The sequence below is a fragment of the Diceros bicornis genome, chromosome 10 (genome assembly GCF_020826845.1).
Source record: "Diceros bicornis minor isolate mBicDic1 chromosome 10, mDicBic1.mat.cur, whole genome shotgun sequence".
NCBI classification, from domain to species: Eukaryota; Metazoa; Chordata; class Mammalia; order Perissodactyla; family Rhinocerotidae; genus Diceros; species Diceros bicornis.
This window is the reverse complement of record NC_080749.1, coordinates 32733271-32751028: the sequence shown is the minus strand read 5'-3', so window position 1 is coordinate 32751028 and position 17758 is coordinate 32733271. Positions and strand designations below refer to the sequence as shown.

Sequence of the window (17758 nt, the reverse complement as noted above, 5' to 3'; positions counted from 1 at the left end):
GGGTTTGGGTATTCTTTCTAATGTTTTCATGGTCAAATTTTCTGATAGTCCAATGAATTTATCTCTTTAGTGCTTCTTTACAGTTTTTTATAACAACTTCTGAGGACTCTATTGCACAAAACACAGTTCTTTCTAATGTGTCTACTTTTAAATAAATTTGTCTCCTTCATTAATAGTGGATGAAGAGATATAATAAATTTGGATTCAAAACCTTAATGTCAATGGTAAAAATAAAGGTTTAGTTCTATAAGAAAATTGTAGAACAATTTCAAGATCAAAAATTCTGGAAATCAGGTTTTCAAGCCTTTTTTTTATTAGAAAACTTAAATTATTACCTTTTTTAAAAGGGAGGAGCCAATATCCATTTTTGAATTTTCTCAAACAATAATAAAGGATAGCAAACTAGAATAAGAAAACACATTAGAAGACAGCTTTCTACTTCATACAACTTCTAGTTACCTTTTCCTATCCATTCACCTATTTCTGGTCAGCAGCAAGAACAAAAAAATCCATTTATTTTTGCCTTTTTGGGTTTTCCAAGATGAGCTTCATTTACCTGAATACAAACAAAAGCTTGGGGAAACGGCTTTTATATTGGCATAAACCAAGTACATGTCTCATGAACCAGGAAACCCTGCCTTCTATGGCTTCTTTTGTAGTTTAGAGTCCAATGGTTATATAACCAACCGAAAGTCGAACGATATTCAAAATGACACAGATTGACAACAAATAACGGAAACATGGAAGCCCCTTGGCTGTTATTTTTTTCTAATAGACAAATCCCTAGCATTCTGTAAATAAAATTATAAATACTAAAGAAATGATGAGAATTTCACAATGGGGAAAGGATCATTTCTTATCATAATAAATATCTTGGTACAAATTTTAAAAAACGTAGAAAAGTTTAGTACCTTTGGGTACTTTTTTCTAATAAAACCATACCTGCTTCAGAACTTGTTTGATTATAGCTGCTAACAATGCTGTTTGGTATCACTGGAGTGGAGGACGTTGAAATTCTTGACTGAGGTGGATTGGGATGTAATGAATTTCCTAAAGCCATGCCCGACTGACTGAGCATCCCACAGTTCCCGCTAGCCTGAATCTGATTTATTAAACCTGCAAGATGGTGGTTCGGGACTGGACTGTTACTGTGAACAAAGTTAGTGTTTGCATTGTGGCAGTGCACGGCTTCCCCTCTTAAAGGTATGTTCTGTGTCAGTGAATTCTGAAGAACACTGGAGTTCATATTGGGATCTGTAAAATGCAGCTGGTTAGCAGAGCAAGGCAAAGCAGTATTTGAGCCCCCACAACCCGGGGTACTATTGCTACTCAAGTGAGAGCTTTGACAACTCATAGACTGTAGTAACTGAGACATTGAACTGATGGGAAATGAACCCTGACCCTGCTTCCTTAGCAAGTCAGGTCCAGGTTTAGGAACTGCAGAACTATCCATTTGAGACTGTCTGAGCAAACTCAACACTGTGGTAGGTGGCTGTTTTCTTTTCCGCAATGAGTCTTTTTGCTGAGACATCAGCTTATCTCTTAGTGCTGCTCGACCACTTTGCCCTTCACCTGTTGGGAGAAGCATGTTGGCAGTAGGAGGGAACATGGTGTTTAAAGTGCTATGTCCTTCAGCGTTGCCACTGCCAGCAACAGCTCCAGAATTGCTACTGCTGCTACTGTTGTTACCAGCAAGTTTGTTTTGATTTGCTAGCTGTGCTTTGGCTGCTGCTGAGAGTAAACTACTTGCTGGAAAGGAGGCAGCATTGTGCTGGTTCAAGATCTGATTTAAAGGCATTCCCAGCAAACCAGGCTGACTCTTTACAGAACCACTTCCGGCAGATGCAGTAGGAAAAGCTGCACTGCTTGGGGTATTTAGTACATTACTCATTCCAGCAATTAATGGGTTAGGGATATCCTTGTACTGATGATGTCCATCGGACTTGGTAGAAGGGCTTGATGGCATTGATGGCCTTGGGGACCCTATTGTTGACCTTGGTGACCTGGGTGGAACCTTAATACCACTACAAGTGGCCTGGGGTCCTAGAGGTGGCATCATGAAATTTCCGTGATCCGATGATGTGGAAGATGAGCGTGATCTTTGGGGAGATGCCTCAATCCTTCCAATTCCAGTCCCCATCATGTGCACTGGGGATGTCACTGGAGAAGGGGACAGGGAAGTTGAAGCTGAATGCTGAACTCTTTGTACATGACTCCCATGATTCATGTGACCAGGTTTTACGGTTGGCAAAGGGAGATTACTTGGCAAAGGAACAACAGCAGGAGGCATGCTTACATTCATCACAGGTACCTGAGAGTGGACATTTGAATGGAAACTAGTCGGATTAATGATAACAGGGTTCTGATTCACTGGTTTACTAGGAATAGGGTCAAGAATGCCAAGTGGATCTTTCTCAGATGTTAATGGCTTTTTCTGAAGAGCACAAGAAGGTGGAGGAGGGGGAGGCGGGCCTTGGGGTGGTTTGTGGTGGAACATTGCTCGTGGTATTTCCATATTAGTTGAAAAATTACACATTGGTTTTTTCATTACTGGACTCTTTGTAGTCAAGGTTGGGGAAAGAGGTATATTAGTCCTTCCAGCCATTGCACAGGATGACTGTACAGGAGAACCATGTAGCATTACTGAAGGTGGAGAAAGAGGAGTCCTACTCAGGTGAATAGGACTAGAATTGGGAGCTCCATGAAAACCAGGATTATTTCTTGTGAAAACATCAGGGCTTCCAAGTGAGTCAGTCCTTGGAGAGATTGAGCCATCTCCATATATCTGGGAACCTGATGATGCTGGGCTGGGCATGCCTCCATGGCTGCCACGGAATGGAGACTTCTGTCCATGTTCACTGCTGCCCAATCTCTGCCGGGGGTAGACAGGGTGGAGTTCTTGTTGCTGGCTTCCAGGCAGTTCTTGTACATACAGCCTTCCCATGGCATTTGATGATCCAATCATTAACTTGAAAGGATTCTTACATTCAGGCATTACAGAATTTGTAATTCCTTCATGAGATTTATTTCTTACGGATCTTGGAGTTGCTGCCCGTGAAGGTACTACTGGAGTTGCATCTGACGTGAAAGAGAAAAAAAAAAATTCTGTTAGTAGTCTCAATTCTTTTGTGTTGGGAGATGGGGAAGGGAAAGAAAGGAGGAAATGAGGAAGGAAGGGCATCTGGAAACAGAAATTTGCAAATAGAAGCTGTGACTCTATGCGATTAAAAAAAAGTTCTGCACTCTACATTGAACTTTGGTTTAAAAAATGGACATTATTCTCCCTTGGTTGACCAAAGGCTCTCAATAACTGCTCATTATACTTGTTTGCCTCTTATCTGTTAAGAAAGGATGGGGGAATCTGAAGAATCAGTACATACTGACATTAGCCATTCTAACAATATTTAGAATATGCAATATCAAGATTGACAGCCCAGATGGAAACGGTGATGTTACTATCTTGTTCGATTTGCATTTTTTAAGAATGCAGTAACAACAGAAAATCATAATCTGAGTGGCATAATATTTTCTTGGATGATTTAAATGAATTGCCATTTTCACCAGAAAATCCGTTAGCCTATAAATGTTTCTGTTACTTTACTGAAACTTCTCAGGACAGCTACAGAAACTCTTCTTTATCCCGACATTTTCACTGTGAGAGCAAAAGGGTCTTAATCTTGGGGAATTAGGTGAATGGGATTCTGAATCTTTTATAATGGGAGCCATAACAACCATAAAAATGCAGTGATGTTACAATCATGCATAGCTTCACATCAAGTCTGTAATACTGGAACACTGTAGTTTCTCTGCCCTCAATCAGTCATTATTGTAAAAATAGCTTTAGTCAACCAACTCAGGTAAAAGATTGCAATTCTTCTTTTAGGATAGAATTCCTACGCAAGATTTAGTCAGAGTGCTAAAATCTTCAGTATGGGATTCCGATTGAGTATTCTCTTTTTACAGAGTGCATTGCTCCCTCACTGGCTTTTTGGAATCCCTTCAGTTCTTTTGGAGATCAGACAGAAGAGAGGCAACAAAAGAAAGCTGGCTCATCATACAGAATTTTCACTCTATCATGTCAGAATTCTAGGTTTAAGTTTTTTAGCCCTTAAAGATGTTTAACTATTTTATAAAGTTGTGCCTTCTTAAACAGGGATAGCAAATAAAATTAGTTTCATATGCCAATTCCCATCAACTGCTGGTGGCTGCTTAGAGAACTATGTTGAAAAAAATGCCAAGCTTCAGCTGGGCTCCATGAGAAAATGCCAATGAGTCTATTACAGGTACAGGGGACGAGAGTGGTACCATTCATATTATATATTGGCCATCCATATTCCGAGACTTTGAACATATTAGCAAGTATACTTGGATTCATTTGCAATTAGAGGTATATTTACTTAAATGGATAATTGCAAATTTAAAATAAACATACTTCTCCTACCTGCTAGGTAGTTTACAGGTTAAATCATATCATAACAATTTCTTTTTTTTTTTATAATTTTATTTATTTATTTTTCCCCCAAAGCCCCAGTAGATAGTTGTGTGTCATAGCTGCACATCCTTCTAGTTGCTGTATGTGGGACGCGGCCCCAGCATGGCCAGAGAAGCGGCGCGTCGGTGTGAGCCCAGGATCTGAACCCAGGCCGCCAGCAGCGGAGCGCGCGCACTCAACCGCTAAGCCACGGGGCCAGCCCTATCATAACAATTTCTAAGACAGCAGTTTTCAACCTGGGGTACACAGAAGTCTAGGTAAGGTGCATTCAAGAAGTAAGAGAATGCAGTGAACATAGATTTTTCTTGGGAAACATGGGATTTCTGTTTCTAGCATGGTGTAGATTCTTTGATAGAGTGATTTCTGGATATAATATATGAAAAGCTGAGAATCGATATAAGAGAATTACAGCAGATAAACTCAACTGAACTTATTTTCTCATTAAGGAGAGATTTTTAAAGTTTATAACAAAAGAAATAATACATAAAAAATATTGAGGCTATTGTGGTTGGCATATGGTGAGAACACAGTTGTCTGTAATAACATCACTAGCATTATTATAGGATTGACTGTGTCCTCTTTATTAACAAAACTATTGAGTTGTGTCTTTTCTTGGCTATTTATATAATTATCTACAGTTCATTAAAAATATAGACATTGAGAAGGTGATGTCAGCATCATGGTGGAGTGAGTTGTTCCCTTTGGCTCTCTCCTCTAAATGGACATTCTAGAACTAAATGGACATTCATTAACCAGCAGAAGATTCCCTACACAGCACAACAGGATGTCTGAGAGATTCACACAGCTATGCATCTGAAGGTGGGTGGACTGGATCCCAGAAAGCAGTGGAACTAGGTGAGCACAACCCTCCCCCTCCCTGGCGACAGCAAGCCAGGTCACAGATCCTCACACAGGGGCCAGCGTGACTGTAAGAGGAGGTGGGAGCAGCCTGGCCCATGAGAATCTTTTGGAGTTGTAGCCTGGCCTGCGGCAGCGCCCACTGTGCCACGGCAGCTCTGCCGGTGGGAATGCTGTACACCGAGTGGTGGCAGCTCAGCCCCCGTGAAGGTGCCCATCTGCCAAGTGCAGTGCAGACAAGAAGGCACGCCACCTGCAGAGCACAGCAGCATGTGGGACCCACCAAATAGTGACTCAGCCCTCATGTAGGTGCCTCACTCGCCTAGCACAGCAGCTCAGCCAGTCCCCTGCCAAGTACAGCGGCCCTGCCCGCATGAAAGCGACCTGTCTGCTAAGCACAGAGGCCCCGCCTACGGTGTGCAGCCTGCCCGCCCAGTGCAGAGGCTCTGCCCATGTGAGCACAACCTACAGAGTGGCTGTAGCCAGTCCATGCAAACGCAGGGCAGCCCTACCCGTACAACTTCCAGCAGATGGGGCAGGATCAGAAAACACAGCTCCTGCTCTCTACCAGCGGTGGCAGGTGGAATCTGTGATCTGATACTACCACAAATGCGCTGGCAAAAGATCAATTCATCAACACCATGAAGAACTACAGAAACACTTCAGAGCAGAATGAAAATGACAAATCTCGAGAAACCAATCACAGAAATTTACAATCTAAATGACAGAGAATTCAAAATAGCTGTCATAAAGAAACTCAATGAGTTACAAGAAAACTCAGAAAGACAGTTCAATGAGCTACAGAATAAAATTAATGAGCAGAAGGAATACTTCACCAAAGAGATTGAAACTCTAAAAAGAAACCAAACAGAAATTCTGGATATGAAGAACACAATTAAATGAGATAAAAAATAATCTAGAAACCATAAAAAATAGAGCTGATGTTATAGAGGACAGAATTAGTGAATTAGAGGACAGAAATATAGAAATGCTTCAGATAGAGGAGGAGAGAGAACTAAGATTTAAAAAAATTGAAGAAATACTTCGAGAAATATATGACTCAATTAGGAAAAGCAATATAAGAATTATAGGTATTTCAGAGTGAGAAGAGGGGGAGAAAGGCGCAGAGAGCTTGTTCAAAGAAATAATAGCTGAGAACTTCCAAAACCTAGGGAAGGAACTGGACTTGTAAGTACACGAAGCTAATAGAACTCCTAATTACATCAATGCACAAAGATCTTCTCCAAGGCATATAATATTAAAACTGGCAAAAGTTAATGACAAAGAAAAAATATTAAGGGCAGCAAGGCAGAAAAAAATAACCTACAAAGGAACGCCTATAAGGCTTTCAGAGGATTTCTCAGCAGAAACCTTACAGGCTAGGAGAGAATGGAATGATATACTCAAAATACTGAAAGACAAAAACTTTCAGCCAAAAATACTCTATCCAGGGCCAGCCCTGGTGGCTTAGTGGTTAAGTTTGGAGTGCTCCACTTTGACAGTCTGGGTTCAGTTCCTTGGTGCGGGCCTACACCACTCGTCTATCAGTGGCCATGCTGTGATGGTGGCTCACATGCAAAATAGAGGAAGATTGGCAATAGATGTTAGCTCAGGGTGAATCTTCCTCAGACAAAAAAAAAAAAAAAGAATATTCTTTCCAGCAAAATTATCCTTCAGATATGATGGAGAAAGAAAAGCTTTCCCAGATAAAAGCTGAGGGAGTTCATCGCCACTAGACCTCCTTTACAAGAAATGATGAAGAAAGCCCTCCTACTTGTAACAAACAGGCAAAGGTTTACAAAGCTTTGAGCAAGGAGATAAACAGACAGACAAAATCAGAAAATTGCAGCTTCTATCAGAAGAGGTTAGCAAACCTTTATTATAACAAAAAAGATAAAGGGAAGGAAAGCATCAAAAATAACTATAAACACTTCATTTTAATCACAAACTTACAACACAAGAAAGAATAATGTGTGAAAACAATAACCCAATAGGGGAAAAGGAAAGGGGTGGAACCTGCTTAGGTTAATGGAGATAAGAGGTTATCAGAAAATGGACTTCTAATCTACGAGATCTTTTAATCAAACCTCACGGTACCCACTACACAAAAAATCAGAACACAGCCACAAATCATAAGTAAAGAGAAAACTGAGAAAATCATCACAGAACACCACCAAACTGAAATGGCAGTCAGAAATACAAGGGAAAAGAAACAATGGAAATATAACACACCTGGAAAACAAGAGATAAAATGGCAGTATTAAGCCCTCATGTATCAATAATCATTCTAAATGTAAATGGATTGAACTTTCCAATCAAAAGACACAGAGTGGCTGGATGGATTAAAAAAACATGACCCAACAATATGCTGCCTTGAGGAAATACATCTCAGCTCTAAAAACAAACACAAGCTCAGAGTGAAGGGATGGAAGATGATACTCCAAGCAAATGGCAAGCAAAAGAAACGAGGTGTTGCCATACTTATATCAGACAAAGTAGACTTCAAGACAAAAAGACAATGAGAGACAAAGAGGAGCAGTATATAAGGATAAAAGGGACATTCCACAAGGAGGAAATAACACTTATGAATATATATGCACCTAACACAGGAGCAGCAAAGTATATACAGCAACTACTAACAGACCTAAGGGGAGAAATTGACAGCAACACAATAATAGTAGGGGACCTCAACAACCCACTTACGTCAACAGATAGATCATCCAGACAGAAAGTCAACAAGGCCTTAAATGAAACACTAGACCAGATGGACTTAATATATATAGAGCATTCCATCCAAAAACAGCAGAATACACTTTCTTCTCAAGTGCACATGGGACATTCTCAAAGATAGATCATATGATGGGAAACAAGGCAAGCCTTAATAAATTTAAGAAGATTGAAATCATATCAAGCATCTTTTCTGACCACAACGCTATGAAACTAGAAATCAACTCGAAGAAAAAAGCTGAGAAAGTCACAAACATGTGGAGATTAAACAACATGTTACTGAACAACCACTGGAGCAATGGAGAAATCAAAGGAGAAATCAAAAATACCTGGAAACAAATGAAAATGAAAACACAGCATAGCAACTGTTACAGGATGCAGCAAAAGCAGTGCTAAGAGGGAAATTTACAGCAATACAGTCCTATCTCAACAAATAAGAAAAATCTCAAATAAATAATCTTAAACTGCAACTAAAAAAAGAAGAAAAAACGAAGCTCAAAGTCAGCAGTAGGAGGGAAATAATAAAAATTAGAGCAGAAATAAATGAAATAGAGACTAAAAAACAATAGAAAGGATCAATAAAACTAAGAGCTGGTTCTTTGAGAAGATAAACAAAATTGACAAACCCTTAGCCAGACCCACTAAGAAAAAAAGAGAGAAGTCTCAAATAAATAAAATTAAAAATGAAAGAGGAGAAATTACAATGGATACCACAGAAATACAAAAGATTATAAGAGAATACTATGAAAAACTATAGCCAACAAATTGGATAATCTAGAAGAAATGGATAAATTCTTAGACTCATACAACCTTCCAAAACTGAATCAAGAAGAAATAGAGAATCTGAACAGACCAATCACAAGTACAGAGATTGAAACAGCAATCAAAAACCTCCCAAAAAACAAAATTCCAGGAGCAAATGGCTTCTCTGGAGAATTCTACCAAACATTCAAAGAGGAGTTAATACCTGTCCTTTTCAAACTATTCCAAAAAATTGAAGAAGATGGAATGCTTCCTAACTCATTCTGTAAGGCCAACACTACCCTGATACCAAAACCATACAAGGACTATACAAAAAAGGAAAATTACAGGCCAATATTGCTGATGAAATAGATGCAAAAATCCTGAACAAAATATTGGCAAATCGAATACAGCAATACATTAAAAGGATCATACACCATGACTAAGTAGGATTATACTAGGAACGCAGGGATGGTTCAACATCCGCAAATCAATCAATGTGATACACCACATTAACAAAATGAGGCATAAAAATCACAGGATCATCTCAACAGATGTAGAGAAAGCATTTGACAAGATCCAACATCCATTTATGATAAAAACCCTCAATAAAATGGGCATAGAAGGAAAGTACCTCAACATAATAAAGGCCATATTTGACAAACCCATAGCCAACATCAAACTTAATGGTGAAAAACTGAAAGCCATCCCTCTGAGAACAGGAACAAGAGAAGCGTGTCCACTCTTGCCACTCCTATTCAACATAGTACTGGAGGTTTTGGCCAGAGCAATTAAGCAAGAAAAAGAAATAAAAGGGATCCAAATTGGAAAGCAACAAGTAAAAGTCTCGCTGTTTGTGGATGACATGATTTTATATATAGAAAATCCTAAAGAATCCACCAGAAAACTCTTAGAAATAATCAACAACTACAGCAAAGTTGCAGGGTACAAAATAAAACTACAAAAATCAGTTGCATTTCTATACTCTAATAACAAGCTAGCAGAAAGAGAAGTCAAGAAGACAATCCCATCTACAATAGCAACAACAACAACAAAATATCTAGGAATAAATTTAACCAAGGAGGTGAAAGACCTATATATTGAAAGCTATAAGACATTATTGAAAGAAATTGAAGAAGACCTAAAGAAATGGAAAGATAGTCCATGCTAATGGACTGGAAGAATAAATGTAGTTAAAATGTCCATATTACCTAAAGCAATCTATAGATCCAATGCAATCCCAATCGGAATCCCAATGACATTCTTCATGGAAATAGAACAAAGAATCCTAAAATTTATGTGGAACAACAAAAGACTCCAAATAGCTAAAGCAATCCTGAGAAAAAAGAACAAAGCCAGAGGCATCACCATCTCTGACTTCAAAATATACTATAAAGCTATAATAATCAAAACAGCATGGTACTGGCACAAAAACAGACACACAGATCAATGGAACAGAATTGAAAGCCCAGAAATAAAACCACACATATTCAGACGGCTAATCTTTGACAAAGAAGCCAAGAACATTCAACGGAGAATGGAAAGTCTCTTCAATAAATGGTGCTGGGAAAACTGGATAGCCACATGCAAAAGAAGGAAAGTAGACATTATCTTACAGCATACACAAAAATTAACTTGAAATGGATTGAAGACTTGAATGTAAGACCTGAAACCATAAAACTTACAGAAGAAAATACAGGTACTACACTCTTTGACATCAGTCTTAGCAGCATCTTTTCGAATACCATGCCTACTCAGGCAAGGGAAAGAAAAGAAAAAAAGAAATGGGACTACATCAGACTAAAGAGCTCCGCAAGGCAAGGAAACCATGAACAAAATGAAAAGACAACCCAAAATCATATTCCAACCCAAAAGACAACCTGCAAATCATATTCCAACAAGGGGTTAATTTCCAAAATATATCAAGAATTCATATAACTCAACAACAAAAAAAACAATAACCTAATCAAAAAATGGGCAGAGGATATGAACAGACATTTTTCCAAAGAAGATACACAGATGGCCAAGAGGCACATGAAAAGATGTTCAACATCACTAATTATTAGGGAAATGCAAATCAAAACAACAATGAGATATCCCCTTACATCTGTCAGAATGGCTATAATTAACAAGACAAAAAATAAAAAATGTTGGAGAGGATGTGCAGAAAAAGGAATCCTCATATACTGGTGGTTGGTGGGAATGCAAACTAGTGCAGCCACTATGGAAAACAGTATGGAGATTTCTCAAAAAATTAAAAATAGAAATACCATATGCTCCAGCTATACCACTACTGGGTATTTATCCAAAGAACACGAAATCAGCAATACAAAGAGATTTATGCACTCTTATCTTCATTGCAGCATTATTCACAACAGCCAAGATGTGGAAGCAACCCAAGTGCCCATCAACTGATGAATGGATAAAGAAGATGTGGTATATATACACAATGGAATACTACTCAGCCATAAAAAAGACAAAATCATCCCATTTGCAACAACATGGGTGGATCTTGAGGGTATTATGTTAAACGAAATAAGCTAGACAGAGAAAGACAAATACTGTATGATTTCACTCATACGTGGATGATAAACACAGGGATAAAGAGAACAGATTAGTGGTTACCAGAGGGGAAGGGGATCAGGGGGTAGGCAAAAGGGGTAAAGGGGCACATATGTACGGTGACGGATAAAAACTAGACTATTGGTGGTGAGCACGATGTAGTCTACACAGAAACTGATAAATAATAATGTACACCTGAAATTTCACAATGTTATAAACCATTATGACCTCAATAAAATAATTTAAAAAAATATAGACATTGGCATTTTTTTATATTCAATAAAATTTAGAAAATAGCTATGGTGTAAAAAGGATTTTTCCATACTTGGATAAAAATATTTACCATTTTTAGAATAACAGGAATACTAAATAAACAAACAAAAGCCATGCTGCTCTTTTGTTATAGTTAGGAACTAAAGTATTACAAGAGTTGGCAAATGTAAATGCTCGGCACTCATCAAGTGCTTTCCTGTATATTCAAATTGACTCTTTGAAAGAATAAATAGAAACTAAATATATGTTTATGTTTGTAAAATAAAGAGAGGTAAAAACTAATATATGAGTCTTCTTAACTTGTAATTATTTAAAGCTGAACCTTTAAACATAGTTTAAAATTAGAAAATTGAAATAAATGCTATGTGTGAAGCTAGTAAAAGAGTAGCAATTAATCCAATAAAGTATACCATTTTAAAAGGGGATAGCGATATATTTCTTACACCTGCACTAGTTTAATATTTACCTTTAATTTCAATAATGAAACTTCTATAGACAGGGTATAAGAAAGGACCTAGATGACGACTCTATTAAGGTCATTAAAAGGGCGACAAGGCAGACTCTGTAGAGAGAGGTACAATTGTTTGGTATAATGTGATGTGTGAACAGCAGCAGAGTATGTGGCAAACACACATGCAAGGTAATATGCAAAAATGAAAACAGAGTTCCATCAAGGTGGCAAGATAATGGTAAATTTTAAATAATTTATTACTATTAAATGTCTTTAAATGGTTACAATATCTTTTAACTTAAAAAATGTAGCTCATGAGAAGAAAAAGAAAAATCCCCTAAAAGATTTTTTTCTTACATACCTTAGTAGAGCAATTTTTTCTGATCACTCCTGTTAAAGTTTAAAGGTTAGAAGGTTATTGGAAAGGAGCTCTCGGTTAATAACTGCTAAACTTTTCTCTCCCTGCCCTCTTCACATGAGTTGTAAGTGTGAATCTTTAAATAACTGTATGATGTCACAACTGCTCCTCTTTGCATCTAAGGCTGTCAATAATTTGGCCTCAATTTACCTATACAGGTTTAATCTTCCACTCAAGTCAGATTAGGTTCCACAGCATCCCTTAATTATGCTACTCATTCCGGACAAGAATTTTCTTATTTTGCCTCAGATGTCTAAATCCTATCATTTTCCAGGGACGGTTCAAATCTTGAGTTCTTCCATAAAGCCTTCTCTGATCACTACAGGTTACACTCATCATCTCTATTTTTCAGAACTCTGCAAAACAATATCACTTATTCTTCATAGAAAAAATATTTTGCAGGGGGCCAGCCCAGCGGCGTAGTGGTTAAGTTCATGCGCTCCGCTTTGGTGGCCTGGAGTTCGCAGGTTCAGATCCTGGACATGGACCTAAACACCACTTATCAAGCCATGCTGTAGCAGGCGTCCCACATATAAAGTAGAGAAAGATGGGCACAGAAGTTAGCCCAGGGCCAATATTCCTCAGCAAAAAGAGGAGGATTGGCAACAGATGTTAGCTCAGGGCTAATCTTCCTCACCAAAAAAAAAAAATACTTTGGCACTTAGCATATTTATCCTGAATTACTATTCAAATGTTAAGTAGATTATAATTTGGAGGGAGTTCATATTCTAATTCATTACAAAAAGAAGTTCCTTAGTCTTGAAATATAATTCCACAGATTACACATTAATCATAAAGGGAAAGGGTACCTTAACAACGGAGAATTCAGATGGACATAACTTTAAGCAATCAAACTTAATGATATCAACATGGGATAAACTGATATTATGTGCCTCCTAATGAGGACGTAACATGACGTATGCAGCGTTCCTACCAAAATGTGTTTAACCTGAGAATAAATATGAGGAAACAATCAGGCATATCCAAATTGAGGAACATCCTGTAAAACTGGCCCGGACTCTTCAAACACGTCAACGTCATGAAAGATTTAAAAAGACTGGGGCATTGATGTAAATTAAAGAAATGTAACAACTAAGTGCAGCGCACAATCTTTGATTGCATCCTGGATTTCAAAAAGACTAGATTAAAAAAACATAAGAAATTATTAGGACAATTGGAGAAATTCAAATATAGACTGCATATTAGATAATAATATTATATCAGTGTTAAATTTCCTGAATGTGATAGACTATGGTTTATGTAGAGGAATGTCCTTGTGTGTTGAAATATTTAGGGATGAATTGTCACAATATCTGCAACTTCTGCAACAAAATGTTAACTGGTGAATCTAGGTAAAGGGTACATGGGTACTCAATGAACTGTTCATGTAATTTTCTCATAGCTTTGAAATTTTTAAAAAACGAAAGCATGTGTGCATGCATGTGTGTTGGGGGACATACAGAAAGTTCCTGGCAAGGTGATTTCTGTTAGTAGGTGTTCAATAAATGGCTATTAAATAACTGAAAGAATAACACTGCTAGTTCTTGAAAACATTGTTAGTTGCATTTGAGGACTTGATACCACATGTTCCAATTCAGCCCTAGGAAAAAGGCTATACTTGTTTCCTAAAAATCAGTGGCACTTTCTCTTCTGTAAGCCCAGCTCTACATACCTGCATACATTTTGTATGTGCTAATTAGTGTTTATTCTGCTTGTTTAACTAGACAGTTTGGATAGGAAATTTTGGGAGACAATATCACAGGAATTTTTCAGAACTAATTTGCTATTTGTAATAAAATGAGAAAACATACATAACTTTAAAAGCATTGTGCGTGTTTGAAAAGTGGACTCAGAAAATGCTTGGCAAAGTGATTTCTCACAACTCCTTCCCCGGGAGAGGAGTGGGGGAGGGAAATTCCTAAAGCCTTCACCCTATTACATACTTGTTCCTCCTCCAGGACTGGTGAGCACCAGAGAAGGATGTGGGGCTTCCATGCTTTTATGAAGTGTTGCCACTGCAATGATTTTTCTTTTATGTATGCAGAGCTTTGTGACATCTTCATCTGCTTTAACATCTTCTGCAGTTCTCTGTTTCACAGCAGCTCCAGGATCAAAATTAAACACCTGGAAAAAGCATAGCCTTTGTTTAGAATATGTCTGTAAAAACGTTAAATAAAAAGATCCCTTTGCTAAAAAAAAAGTTTTGCATAGATTAAGCTATAAATCTGAATAAAACTTTCTCAAGTTTTTAAATTTAAGAAAAGCAAATTTATATAACTTAATAAATACTTCTGCTGAACTCATGGATTTTAGTGGCAAATAGTGAAAATTATCCTAATTCTAAGATAGCCAAGATAAATATATGGAAATGTATAATATCTGATAATGTCCCCAATTTTAGATACTTCCTGATGTTATAACAGTACAAAAACAGACAAAGTACAGTTGAAAAACTCTAAAAGCTGACATTTCTACAAGCTAACTTTTCCTCTGGCTTTATTTTATTATTCTATTAATATTACTTTTAAACCTATTTAAAAAAATCTATTACTTTATTAAAAAAATCTTATTTATTGTGTATATACTTGTAAGCTATTTCAAATGCCTCTGTGGAATGAGAGGACACACAAATAAAAAGGAAAAGTTATCCATTAATCTTTAGTTTTTAGAACTATTTTAGATTAGCACTATAATAGATATTCAGAGAACACGACCTGTTTCCACAGTAAATAATATTTTATCATTTAAAACGATTTTACTTTTTACCTTGCAAAGGAGTAAAACAGTTTCATGTTTTGGCTAGCAGGGTTCAGCTTTGTGAGTTTAGAAACGTTTGTGGCAGATTTATCAACACCAGTGCTAAAAACAACATTGCAGATTGAGCAGTTATAGTAGGGAAAGAAAATATTGCACTATTAAATAGTGAGCATAGGTATAGCTCTAATAAAAAGGTACAAAAGAGGTTTTAATGAAATATTTAATATAAACATAGGATTGTTACCTTTGAAAATGATTCTTGGATTTGAACTATTTTCTACAATCTTTAAGCATTCCAAAACGCATGCAAAAGATATCTAATTAGATAAAGACTTTAAACTGCATATATTATTGGAGAAGTAATATAAAAATGAATTGCCAAATGAGAAAAGCAAATATATGAAACACCTAAAAAATAAAAAACTGCTGATAGATCTATTGTGAAATGGTTACCTTGGGAAGAATAAGAGGACATTCCAAGCCACACTTGCATGTTCCGTCAGTAAGCAGGTATGTTTTAACCTGCTCCAAGCAAGATAACAAAGACCCACTGGGACTGTAAAAATAGTTTAAAAAAACATCAGGAAATAATTCTGACTGCACATATTATATGAAAAAAAGGCATAATTTATAGTCTTACTGTCCTTCACAGGATATTTTCCTACTAAGGAAAAGCATTTTCTTTGTCAATATTATGTTAGCTACTAAATTATAGCCTTTAACGCTCTTGCTCTTTCTTTCGAACCAAAATATTTCTCAGAAAAATACAGATCTTCATAGAAAATTAAATAAAACTATTTTGAAAACCAAGAGTGGACTAAGGATGGTAAAAATGCTATTCTTAAGAAAGGACAGAAGAGGCAAGAAAGGAACAAAAAAACTACATGAAAGTAATCATTATCATTTTATAACTAGAAGATCTACTTTTAAAGCTGTCTGAGGAAAAACTGAAATTTAGAAACACGTTGGAGGTCAAACCAGAAAGTTGCTATGTCTACAAAAGTCGGAGCTAACAAGTTCTTCCCTTTAATCTTGAAGTCTAGAACCAAGTTGTCCCTATGTAAAAACAGGTTTTTCTTTTTTCTCCCTCATCCACGTGTTCTTTGAAGTTAGACCAGTGTGGCCCAACTCAAATTATACTGAAGAGCCAAATCGTACTGACAGGAAGAGAGGAGCCAAGTGGAGCAGACAAAAGGATGGGGAAGTCTTAAGGAAATAATGGTTTTAGGTAGCAGAAAGGTGCCTTGCAGATCTTCTGGCTGGTAACTGGGTAGTGCTCTCAATGTTATTACTCTTCGGGTCACAAAAGTCAGTATGATATGTGAATACTGATCAAGCTCACACCTACAGATTAGGTACTAATTCAGATGACGGGATAAGTCTTTGATTTTCAATTACAATGAGGATTACTTTAGAATGGGCAATTTGCATTTTAGGACTTTTATTATTAATCTATTGATTTTACAAGTTAAATGCACATTATGCTTTGAACATGATTCTATACTTTTCATTCAAGAATATCTTTTACCATAGATTTTACCAGGAATATCTATTTACCAAAACCTTCACTTAAGCTTTCGGATCAAATTTATCCAGAAACAATACTCTCCATTTCGTATACGAAACATTACACTACTGGGGATAGACTATTCTGCTTCTACAAAAACAGAGGCAGTAGTTTTGTATCTATAACCAGTTTTAAAATGCAATTCGTATTTTATTTATGGACAATCATATAAGTGACTTATGCATGTAGAAAATCTCAATTAAAATCCTCAACTTTGTCAACTCACTCCTTCACTTATTTAGGCTAACAAATTTTTTCAGATGATATATGAAGAATAACAATTCCCTTATTACAGAATTGAGTTCCACTCCAGCAGTAGGGGCAACAAGATGTTTTTGGAGATCTGCTAATCTCGATAAAACAAAATCACCAAACAGTTATCAAGTGAACAATTCATGAATTTTATGAAAAGAAACTGCCTAACATTTTACAGTTAAAGAAAGTGTACAGACCGAATCCTAGAGGAATTTAACTGTAACATTAAACCTGAGGACAAGAATTCCTGAATTCTATTAGAGTATTTACTCTAGACACTTTAAAAACACTTCCTCTCAATCAGTCAGTGGGTCCTTTCCTTCAGTTGTAGCTCTTTAATTAACTTTTGGGAGTAATAATTAACATAAAAAATAGTTACAAGTCTTACGGCATAGATAAAGCTTAGAAGATTGGAAGCAGGTGGGAAATTTAATGTGTAGCCTCAATGCCACCCTGAGGCAGAAGCAGCTGGAGACTAACCTAAAAATTACAAGCAAACTGCACATTGAGAAGGGAGCAATAGAAGGAGGGCTAGCCTCCTACACACGTTTAAGCAGTAATTTAACCAGTTATAGATAAACAAATCAAGCCCATGCTGGCTTAATTTAATTTGAAGGTCTTAGCTCATCTGGCAAAGTTAGTTTCCAAAATAATTCT

At 36.9% G+C, this 17758-nt stretch overlaps 1 protein-coding gene across 8 annotated transcripts in view; it reads right to left on the bottom strand.

The window, feature by feature from the left end:
- MBD5 (methyl-CpG binding domain protein 5) overlaps positions 1 to 17758 on the bottom strand; it is a 402321-nt gene that overhangs the window by 42082 nt on the left and 342481 nt on the right. For 7 of the 8 annotated variants that reach the window (XR_009221398.1, XM_058548920.1, XM_058548922.1 and 4 more), the window contains 3 exons: positions 15733 to 15835; positions 14466 to 14646; positions 943 to 3078 (listed from right to left, as the gene is read on the bottom strand). Coding sequence is in view for 7 of the 8 variants with exons in the window: in XM_058548920.1 (XP_058404903.1) it covers positions 943 to 3078; positions 14466 to 14646; positions 15733 to 15835 (2420 nt within the window). In the remaining variant the exon portion in view is untranslated. The remainder of the gene's footprint in view (positions 1 to 942; positions 3079 to 14465; positions 14647 to 15732; positions 15836 to 17758) is intronic. The other variant, XM_058548926.1, reaches the window with a different exon arrangement.